This window comes from Malus domestica, chromosome 07, assembly GCF_042453785.1.
Source record: "Malus domestica chromosome 07, GDT2T_hap1".
In the NCBI taxonomy this organism is placed as follows: domain Eukaryota; kingdom Viridiplantae; phylum Streptophyta; class Magnoliopsida; order Rosales; family Rosaceae; genus Malus; species Malus domestica.
The window spans coordinates 21,038,194-21,049,733 of record NC_091667.1 but is presented as its reverse complement, the minus strand read 5'-3'; the positions used below and the strand labels follow the sequence as shown (position 1 = coordinate 21,049,733).

The 11,540-nt window shown below is 39.2% G+C and overlaps 1 protein-coding gene across 1 annotated transcript; it reads right to left on the bottom strand.

Annotated features, from left to right (window-relative positions):
- Positions 1-6,583: 6,583 nt before the first annotated feature.
- On the bottom strand, positions 6,584-9,962 carry LOC103421086 (BTB/POZ domain-containing protein POB1-like). Its single transcript, XM_029105724.2, has 6 exons — positions 9,373-9,962; positions 8,806-8,931; positions 8,298-8,419; positions 8,136-8,199; positions 7,734-8,013; positions 6,584-7,623 (listed from the first exon to the last, which is right to left on the bottom strand). Exons 1-6 carry the CDS (start codon positions 9,635-9,637, stop codon positions 6,810-6,812), a joined length of 1,671 nt encoding a protein of 556 aa, XP_028961557.1. The 5' UTR covers positions 9,638-9,962; the 3' UTR covers positions 6,584-6,809.
- Positions 9,963-11,540: the final 1,578 nt, after the last annotated feature.

Genomic DNA, 11,540 nt, shown 5'->3' with positions numbered 1-11,540 from the left:
AACTACAAATTCTTAAAAGCTTCACACTATCTTGATCAAGATAGTGTGAAGCAAAATCAATTCATGGTATCCAACAAAGCTTCACCACAAAAGCTTCGCCAGCAAAAGCTTCACCAACAAAAGCTTCATCAATGGAGGACAACTACAAATTCTCAAAAGCTTCACACTATCTTGATCAAGATAGTGTGAAGCAAAATCAATTCATGGTACCTAACAAAAGCTTCAGCTCCAAAACTTCACCTACAAAGCTTCAACTCCAAAGCTTCACTTACAAAGCTTTAACTCCAAAGCTTTACCTACAAAGCTTCAACACAAAAGCTTCACCCCCAAAAACTTCACCCATAAAAGCTTCACCCACAAAAGCTTCACCCACCACAAAAGATTCACCCACAAAAGCTTCACCCACCACAAAAGCTTCACCTACAAAAGCTTCACACTATCTTGATCAAGATAGTGTGAAGCAAAATCAATTCATGGTACCCAACAAAGCTTCAACCTCAAAACTTAACCTACAAAGCTTCACCTACAAAGCTTAAAAAAAAATATATATATATATATATATATTTTTTCGGAAATTCAAAAATTCAAAAAAAAAAAAATTGCCTAGGCCTCCTCTTCTTTGGGCCTAACAACTTTCATAACAAATATATATGAAGGAGGAGTTTTGGGCTACCACTTAGAAAGGAAATGCCTCATTCGTCAACTCCCTCAACCAGAGACTTGGGGGGACTCCTACCATATACTACTGCACCTTGATACTCGCAAGTATCACGACCACTCAGTAACTTGGATGTTTCAAGTCTCAAAGCTTCAACAAAAGAAAAAATTCAAAGAACTTAGTGAAGAAGGCCTTGGTGTATTTAACACAATACGTTGAAATGAAGCAAAGCTTGTTTATTGATATCTCCGATAAGTTACAAATATGTACATATACATGAATCAAAATAAACAAACAAGAGGGAGCCTTCACAAAGGTTACTCAGGAGAAGTCTCAGCAGTCGGCAGAGCCTCAGAAAGAAGAGGCACCAGAGGGTGATTATTCAGAGCCTCAGTACTAGGCAGAACCCCAGAAGGAGGAGACATCGAAGGTTGATCATTTGGAGCTTTATTATGCGGTACAGCCCCAGAAGACGAAGGCAATAAATGCCTTCGGAACAAACCCACAAACCTCTGATGATCAAGTAAAATTTGACCATCAGATTCCTGCAGCTAGTCGAGTTTCCTCTTCATGTTTGTAGCATAGTTATGTGCAAGCCTGTGCAACTGTTTATTCTCATGCTTGAGCCCTCTGATCTCTTGTTTGAGACTTATCACTTCAACCGCCAATGATTCAACTTGGCGGGTTCGAGCAAATAGGCGTTGGGCCATATTAGACACAGAACCTACACACTGAACACTGAGAGCCAGAGAATCCTTAACAGCTAACTCATCAGACCATTTGGAAAGTAGTCTGTTATCTTTGGGAATGAGAAGGTTCCTGGCCACCACCGCAGCGGTCATATCATTCTTCATCACAAAGTCCCCAATGGTAAGAGGACTAGTATGGGATAAGAAGGATGAGTGCCATATGTTGTCTTGAGAAGGCATGGCTGCCTCTTCACCAAAGTTCAAGTCAAAACGACGGTCAGATGCGCCAGACATTCTCAGAAATGATGAAGGAGAAATGAGGTGTAATAAATCTCTGAAGTACAAAAATAAGGGGGAAATTCCTGCAAGCAATAACTCTCTGAACGTATTTCTTGCACACAATTGGTGCCCCTATAAAAGAAAGGGCAACAGGGCGTTGGTTCAAAAATCAAAGAGGCACCACTCTCTGGATTTCGAGAAGCAGATTTTCCTGAGTAAAATATGTCGACAATCCCCACACGTAACATCAGCTCCTCGGGTACCACAGATAACTTTGCCAAAGATCTCTAACAAAGTTTAGACACATAAATTTTGAAGGTCCAGCTACCTTACCATTACCCACAAGGGTAAAGAAACAACACCCTTGCTTGATAACTGGAAAGTCCCTGTGTGTGTCAACCTCCGTGCTTCGTGGCAAGGCAGATTGGCAAAAATGCCCAACCTTTACTCACATTCGAGAAAACACTCCCAACAAGATTGCTTGCTCAAAAATCGAAAAGGCACCGCCCTCAGAATCTCAAGAGCCAGACTCCCAACAGGATTACTTTCTCAAAAGTCGAAGAGGCACAACTCTCCGAATCTCGAAAGACAGACTCCCAACATGATTGCTTTCTCAAAAATTGAAGAGACATCATTCTCCGAATCTCGAGAGCTAGGTCCCCGATAGGATTGCTTGTTCAAAAATTGAAAAGGCACTACTCTCTGAACTTCGAGAGCCAGATTTCCTTGGATAAAGCTTATTTGCAATCTTCACACGCAACATCAGCTTTTCAGATACCACAGACCACTTTTTCAAAGTGCTCTGACAAAGTTAAAACATGTGAATCTTGCAGCTCTCATTACATTGCTATGACCGAGAAGGGTAAATGAACAGCGTTACCACTCGCTTTTGGGACAATTCCTATATATGTCGACCTTCATCCTCCACAACCAGGCAGACCTGTAAATAAAAAAAATGCTAAACTTTTCTTCACATCCGAAAGGGCACTCTCAGCAGAGTCTCTCGAAATACTCTGCTTCTTTTCCCCCGAAAATACCTCTGCAAACAAGCCACACCAGAGCACGAGTATTTCATATCATCAAGGTTAAAAGCAAGAGTATCCCATATCATGCTTTTTCCCTATCTTTTCCTTTGGCCTTGTTCTTACCTACAAGACAAGGAGAAAGAAAGCAATCAGTCAGCACTTGGAATCAAGCTTCCAGTCAATAACTGACTGCCTGGAACCCCTTGCCTGATTACTTACATGTCATTGCTCTCGAGTACTCATCTTCAACATTTTATGCTTCCAGAGAAGATACCACATCTGCCTGTGGAACAAATAGGGCAAGTGAGAATGATACAAGGAAGCATGTGGAGATAAGCGTAACAGAACACGTGCCAATACATCTACTACTTTGTCAACAACAAAAGTATCCCATATCATCAGGGTTGAACGTACTCTAGATTTGATGGACTTGTTTTGACCCACAAATTCTTAAGTCGGCCTTATACTCCAGAGGAAACTAGAAAATAGAAAACCCTTCAGCCCAGTTCAAGAATAAATCTGTGAAAAGTTACTTCTTCAAAAGCAAAAGTATCTCATATCATCTCTTCTCCATTTGCTTTTCCTTATCCTTGCTGCTGTTTATGACACAAGGAGAAGGAGAACAATCAACCGGAAGCCGAAGTCGAACCTCCGATCTAGGTTGCTTGCTTGGAAGTCTGATTGCTTACCTTATCTGTTACCTCATTCGGTAAATCTCCTAGCTCGGCGACTTGGGGTACTCCTACTATAGGGTTTGTATCGCACTTGACCAAGCCCGAAACTACAAGTAAGCTTCAAGTGAAATTGATACATTACCTTGTGCATCTTCATCGGTTAAAGATACCACCCTGGATGGAGGAAAAGTACTTTCAGAGAAGATGCCACATCTACATATGAGACTGATAAGGCAAGTGAAAATGATATCACATTTCGGTACTTAGAAGTTTCGTGATTACTCAATGGCTTGGATCTTGCAAGTCCCCAACCGAGAAGCTTCCCTCACTCAGGAACTTAGGGGAGCACTGTTTGTACCATACTTGACCAATCCCGAAACTACTAAGCACCAGTCAACGTTATACCGTTAAGGATTCAGAAGAGTTTCCCTCTAACCAGGAGGCCAATCACAGCACGACACGTGTCGACATCAGAAGCCAATCATAGCGCGACACGTGTCAACATCAGAAGCCAATCACAACACAACATGTGTCAATGTCAGAATGAAACTAGAAACTCTCTTCTATAAATAGAGATCATTCTCTTACAATATTTCCTAATGTCATTTGTACTAAATCATTCATTAGTACTCACTAAAGGAAAGCTTGAACTTATGTACTTGTGTAAACCCTTCACAATTAATGAGAACTTCTCTACTCCGTGGACGTAGCCAATTTGGGTGAACCACGCAAATCTTGTGTTTGCTTCCCTGTCCCTATCCATTTACATACTTATCCACACTAGTGACCAGAGCAATTTAGTGAATGTCACAAACTTAACACTTTCTGTTGTACCAAAGTCTTCACTGATTTTGTGCATCAACAAACTTCATGTACATATGTATAATATTTTGACACGAAGTTCAAAATATAAATAATGTTGCAAACTTGAAGTTCTAACACTTTGAGTGGACATATATTTATATGGAATGAATTGATTATCAGAAGTTCTCTCATACCCTTATTTTTTTTTTTGGAATAAGAAAATGGTGAACTTATCAAAACTCGATTTGGTTACTATCGAGATCTTGGGCATGTAATGCCTTTCATGGATTCCAAATGCCAAAGAATTCATATAATTAAGCGGATGATATTAGGAGAGACCTCGTAGGATGACTTGAGGCTCTCAATCATTGATTGTATAATTTGATTTTGACTTAAAAGCTCATTTGTACATTTTAGTCAAAATTAGAAGTTTTCATGATCAATATATCTATCAAGTTGAACCAGAAATTTCAAGCATATATAAATAAATGATAATAAGTTCAATAAAAGAGAGGAAATTTTTCTATACATGTGCATATACATGAGTTATAGCTACAATAATGGAGCTTTCACGAAGGTTGGTCGTGTAAAGCCCGAGTATTTGACAAAACTCCTGGAGAGAGAGGCACCGAGTGCCTTCGGAATCTAGCCATGACCTCTGGTGGTCATTTTGAATCGACTTTGCGATTCTTGCAATTGGTCAAGCTTTCTTCTCATGTTAGCCAAGTAATTAGTTGCAAGTCTGTGCAACTCTTTATTCTCATGCTTGGGTCCTCTAATCTCTTGTCTAAGACTCACCACTTCAGCGGTTAATGATTCAACTTGGCGAGTTCGAGCAAGTAGAATTTGGCTCATGTTGGATACATAACTCGCACATTGAACACTGAAAGCCAAAGAGTCTTGAACAACCAACTCATTAGACCTTTTTGACAATAACATGTGCTCGAAGCATTTGTCCATAAGTAATTCTTTGAAGTACACATAGAATCAGCTCTATTTAAATTCCTAAAGTACAATGTCTAAAGTGTAGAAAATCTCTGAAGGATTTAAAAGCAAGCCCTGGAAGGTTTATGGTAGAAGATCATTAGTTGATATTAGATTGAGTTTCTTCCACGTCAAGTGGTGAGGAGTTTAGGAAGATCATAAAGTATTGAAAGACAAATATTGTCTCAAGCTGCATATTGAGTAATACGCCAATGTGATTCTTATCCATCAATAGGATTATGGATGAAGATCATTGGTTGAGCACACAAATGATTAACCAATATTTAGATACTAAGATCATTCATCATCGTAAGTTAAATGATGATCGATACTTGGTCTAGAAGAACCTATCTTAGTGAAGTATGTGCCTTATTGTATTTGGCACAATACAATGTATCAGATATCACATTTTTTAAGAAATTATGGACACGTACTTGTTCTATTTTGATGAACTCACTAATAACCATGGTCTTATTGGGCAAGAAAATTTTGAATCTCTGTCTAACGTGCATAAAGATTGCTCACATAAAGAATTAGTAATGGAAGCTTGAGAAACATGTTTAATGCTAATATGACACACAACCTTACCAACTATGTGTCAAAGTTTTCATTTCAGAAGTTCAAGAATTGCATCAACACATAGGCTTGATGACAAGCTAGTTAATCCAAGTTTATTGTAATCAGGGGAGGTGTCGATCAAGGGATCATCTAATTAAATCGATCAACTTACAGATTGAGAGTTCACTTTGAAAGAATGTTACTTACAAGTTACAACCTCATGAGCAGAAAAATATAAAAATTAATATCTAAATGAAAAGAGGGGTTAATTTCATTTTTGTTCGTCAATTCATTCAAGGACCAAGGTGGATACAACAATCGGATTCATAAGTGACTTGGACTTCTACAACCATGTAAAATTTGTGTTGCAAAGTTAATGGACGAGATTACCACATTATTATGGCTAGTCGTGTAAGGCTTAGTTCACTCTCCCAACCTCTTAGTGTAGATAATATCGTTTCTTCAAAAAATAAAAAAGTTAAGGGATGCGATTGTGTTCTTGTGTCGCTAACGCCCAAGATTAATGGAACAATATGGAGTAAAGAATTTGACAAAAGGAAAACTAATGAAAAGGGCTTGAAAACTTTGAGTTTTAATGATAAGGACAAAATAAAGGGTAAAGTGAATAGTACCAGGATTGACTTTTTAGTGTAAAAGTGTGATTTTTCATTAAAGTAAACAGTACCAGGAGCTTTTCGTTAAAAATCCTTTTGACAAATCACTAGCTTATTTATTACTTTTATCAAAGACGATATGATTCCGTCATGTTTCTATCAAATTTGATCTTTGTGGTTTTCTTTAATCCAAAAGTTCCAAGTCACAACCACTCAAAACACCACTAAAACCATAAGCACCCACACCGGAAGAAAATAGAGTCAGCCACGGCCAATACCATACGAAATGAAACAACCATGGCCAATAAAAACTGAGCTATTAGACCTTTCCAAGTATGGTACAGCCATTAGACCTTTCATGTTTAAGCCCCCAAACGGAGAGCGCTACATCGTGTCTAGTTATTACAATGCCTTCTCCAAGTTTGGACAAGGATGGTAAAACGCAAACACATACAAACAAAACGAAAATGGTCGCGGGGGTAGATAATCAAACTACCGCTTCGACAATCGGCTGAACACAGAAGTCAGTGTTTGATGGTAAGCTCCGCTCGAAGATGAAGGACGCCATTTATGAAGAAAGGACTATCCTCGGCCGTGAATGAAGTCCATGGTATGGCAAATAAGTTACGGTACCCTACTGCCTTGCCCCCTGTAAATGTGTAGTTGCCTTTGTATTTGCTAATGAATTCCTCAGTCGGCTTTGATCTCGCTGCAAATTCGTAGTCCACTGCAAAACTCACAGACCCTTTTTCCTGCATCCCCAAAAACAGCCCAAAACAATGGAAAGAACTCTGCTGGTCCATGTTGCAATGCGCAGAGAGGAAGAACCCTTGCCCACCCAAGTGGAATGCCTGAGAATATACCCGTCCGGATGGGAATAAATTTGCACACTCCTCTCGCTTCAAGTCCAGGTACACCACACACTGCTGTCTGGGAAGATCAAATTCCACCACCTTAACAGGGCGATACTTGTATGCCCGCTCCACAAACCGACGATTCAAGGTAGCAGACTCTTCTGCTGCCAGAATTCGCTGCCTGTGCGGAGCCTCGGCCTTGAAGAAAAGAGACTCGAGGACAAGCTTGGATGCAGCTTCGTGGTCAAAATCATTACAGGTTAAGACCTTTTTCAGCTTTCGACAAGTCATGTATGGGAAGCGAATGTAGCGTGCAAGTCGAGCACCCAAGATTTCTCGCCTTTCCTCCAACTTAGGGTAGTGAGTCCTAGACCATTTCAACACAAAGTCATACACAGCATCCTCTGATGCAACCTGGAGTTCATCACTGGATATAATTGCCTCTATTCCAGCTAGGGGTAAGGCCATCACCTCTTCAAAAAACCTGGTTGAAAGAACCGACTGTAAGAAATATAACTCCTAAAATTTGAAACAACTTTAACGAACGAGAATTTAGTCAGATCAAGTCCAACTGCGAGTCACACGGAAATTTACTTGCTTATGTCCTTGTAACGGACAGCGAGGTACTGCTTTGCAGCATCAGTCAACGCCTGGACTGCTTCAGCCATTAAGACACTAGAAGGAAGCTCTAGATAAAGCAACGCAGATTCAGGTGTCATGGGCATATTCCTCAGTAGCCGGCTGCAATACCTCATGCATGAAGCTACCTCAAATTTGTCAGCAGCCATCAACACGTCCAGTAGAGCAGGAGCTGTGGTGGTGGATAAGGTATTGCTGTACATAAAATTTAGGAGCTCCATGAGGGCAGCTTCTTCTGCACTCGGCGAAACAAAACAATACTTGTCAGGTAACTTCTTCACGATCAAACTTGTAAACTAATAGTTTCCATGGAAGCAAACATTTCAGGAACAGTAAGCTTCTAATATTTTTTCTTACCAGACGCACTGATTCGCAAGGTTACATGTCGCTGTTCAGACTCCCTCATCCCATTTGAAAAGAGCTGCATAATAATACAAAAGGACAAAAATGAGAAAAACCATCCTCTGATGATAACAAGCAAAAAAAAAAAAGGAATATATAGAACCAGAGGACAATTACCTTATAGAAAAAAGGACTCTTGGCTGCCAAAATTGGAGAGCTAATGTGCAATGTTTTAACTCTCACAACTGTAGAACAATCCATTCCCCAGTCTGAGTCATTGCTGTTTGCAGCTTCATCCCCTATAAGAATATCCATTCAAGCTTAGAGCACTTAAAACACGACACCACTATAAAATTAGGAATTACAAAGCAGATCACTTAATACGACCATAAACATGACTCAAGGCAAGACAAGGATATGACATAATGAAGTTCTAAGGACTCATACTGATAGTATCAGGGTTTCACTGAGATAACATTATTCTCATAAATTTACACATTCTAACTCAGAACCCTCACAGACACAACAGATAAAAAGAATTATGTTTAAGCAGTAATTATTTTATTTATATGACTTCCTATAGAGCTCTAGGACACAGAGGAATACGCATATGGGACAGATCCAGATCCAGTAAAGCCATGATCTTATGTGCTTTGCTAACATCACTTAAGACACATTCAGATACCTGAAGGTGACTCTTCAACCATTGCAACTGGTTCCTCATCTTGATTTTCACAGCCCTCGCAATCATCCATATCAGGCTGGTTGTCATTCAAGATTTGCTCCTCGGGGCATTCGGCGAGATCCAGAACTGAACAAAATTTAAAACATTAACCAACATTACCATAACACCACATCATGTGCATGAATAAAATGTATGGGAAGTGAGAACCATGCATGTGACTGATGAATACCCAGATAACAGAAATCACAATCCCAAACAATCAAGGGAAAAACAAATCAACTGAGAAGCGGAACCAATCAAAAGTTGCCCAAATGATTACATTTGAATTTTAAGCACAATTATTAGGGGATAAGCAATATCAAAATACGAATTTCACTTCTATGATAAATAAACACCAAATTTCTAAGCTTTTCAGCTGAACAAGCAACAAAATGCTTCAAAGTAACCCCCAATTCGAAACCCTAAAACCCCAAATGTTCAAACTTTCCCTAATTTCTCGGAAACCAAACAAAGCCCATAAAAATTCAAAATTCAAAACTCAAATTGAAAAATCAAAAGAGAACGTACTGTTTTCCTTCTTGATGTCTTCTCTCCGCCGCTTCCGGTGGAGGGCCCAATCAGCGATACTGGTGCAAGCCTCGGAATCGGGTCTGGACTCGGGTGTGTCACCCATGATCTCGATCCGAAGCTGTCGGTCGGAGAAGTTACTGTCGTTAAAGGCGAAGGCGAAATCGTCGCCGTCAGCGTCGGCCAACGGCGTCACGGCCCGCGAAAAGTCGGGTTCCATCAGCGTAGTTCTCGGGTCGAATAGATCCGTATTCAATTCCTTCATGATCCAACCCCCAACAGCTAAAACCCCACAGAAGAAGACGACCCGATGAGGGTGTGAGAAGGCAGAATCTGGGAGGAAAGAGGGTGAGCAGAGAAATGGAATCAATGAGAAACGAAGAGGATCGATGAGGAGGAGATGAGGAGGGAGAGGGTCATAAAAGTCGTCATAATAAACCGAAGCGGCAGGCGACCCTTCTCTCTCTCTCTCTCTAAACTTTCCCTGTGTGTGTGTCTCTCTCTCCACCTCCTTTTGTGTGCTTCTTTGGTTTTGTTAGTTAGTGTTCACTGAAATTTCTCTCGTTTGGGTAGGAGTTGTGTCCGACTTGGATTTTATTGTGGAGATTTTGTTTTAAAGCAAGGTAAACATATGTAATTAGGGGTTGTGACAGGTCAATTAAGGTGGCCATAAATACAAACCCTTCAAAAAATTGTCCCAATTTTTGAGAACTTTCATAACCATTACTGCCTTATGTTGAGTACTAATTTCACTTTAATAACAAATTGGGTTTCTTTGGGTTCATTCCACACGGTTAAAATTTTGTTATGACCAAACTTGATGGGTGAAGATGCGAAAACCAAATTACATTCGGTGAATTAAGATGTTTAAATTCTTTAGCATGTTGTAAAAGGGGTTGGTACAATTTGCTCATGTTTGTACCGTGATACTGAGTGATGGAGGATTTTGTCCAAGTATAATGTGTATCATTTTTTTTATTTTAAAATTGGGATGAATTATAGGGATGGTAATATTATTATTACTCTCTTCAAAAAACAAAAAAAAATATTGTTGCCATATGAAGGTGATATGGCATTAATTAGGTTGTGGTGTGTAATTTTTTTTTTTTTTTACTAACGATATTATGGGGAGGGGGTGGGTTGCCTTACAATGAGTTAATAGTAACATGGTTCAAATTTATTTTTGGCGAGAATTGAACCTAAGACCTCTCACTTACAAATGAAGAAGAATACCACTAGACCGTAGTACTAAGTGGCGGTTGTGGTGTGTAACTTTGATGTTTGAGATTTTCGGCCGGCAATTTTATCTTAGGGCATTTAGATTTGGGTCCAAAAAATCAACATGTTAATAGGTTAAGTCGAGTAATGTTTTTTTATATTTTATACTCATTTTATATTTTTGAAAAATATTACACATACTTCAGTTTCATGCACCTTCTAATTCCAATAAATCAATTTAATATCTTCTAACAAAAAACTACTATGCTAACATAAATCCTACAAAAAGTACAATCCTAGCTCAAGTAACAAATATATGAATGTATATTATGCTCATAAATAAGATATGAAACCTAACTAAAAGGTACAAAAACATAATATACTTACAATTAAGACACTGTTGTAAACATTCCTAGTTTAAGTATGATTGTGTAAATCCTAGATAAGATTTGATTCTAGTTATCCTTTCCTATTACAACTTGTATTACTTGGAGAAGAAGGAATATCTTCTCTCCCTTTACTACTATAAATAAAGGCACAATGTAGGAGGGATAACAACACACACATTCCCCTACAATTCTACAAACACACATCTATCTCCTCTCTCTCTCTCTGCCGCCGGCCCTAGTCCCTCTGTCAGATAAAATAGACCACAACACGTTATCAGCACGCTCCTACCGCTGCGCTTAGGAATCTGACGTTGGAGATTTTTTCTGCATCAAACCAGTTCATCCATATCATCACGCAATCAGGTTCTTTCCAAACAACGGCTTTTAACTCGATATTTTGCAAGCCCTGATAGCATGAACATTCACCATGATGCATGACCCAACTTTACGTTTAACGTATTTTAGATTCTACATAAATTGTGTATGCTTCATAATCAAAATTGCTACAATTATGTGAATTTGATATTTGCCATGAATTGAATCTTACATATGTACATGCAT

Excerpts from the sequence above, each read along its gene's own strand:
- LOC103421086 (XM_029105724.2), bottom strand. The coding sequence starts at position 9,637 with ATGAAGGAATTGAATACGGATCTATTCGACCCGAGAACTACGCTGATG. Across the intron at positions 8,932-9,372 it reads AGACATCAAGAAGGAAAACA|TTCTGGATCTCGCCGAATGC; the intron begins GTACGTTCTCTT and ends AATTTTGTTCAG. Across the intron at positions 8,420-8,805 it reads GGTTGAAGAGTCACCTTCAG|GGGATGAAGCTGCAAACAGC; the intron begins GTATCTGAATGT and ends ATATTCTTATAG.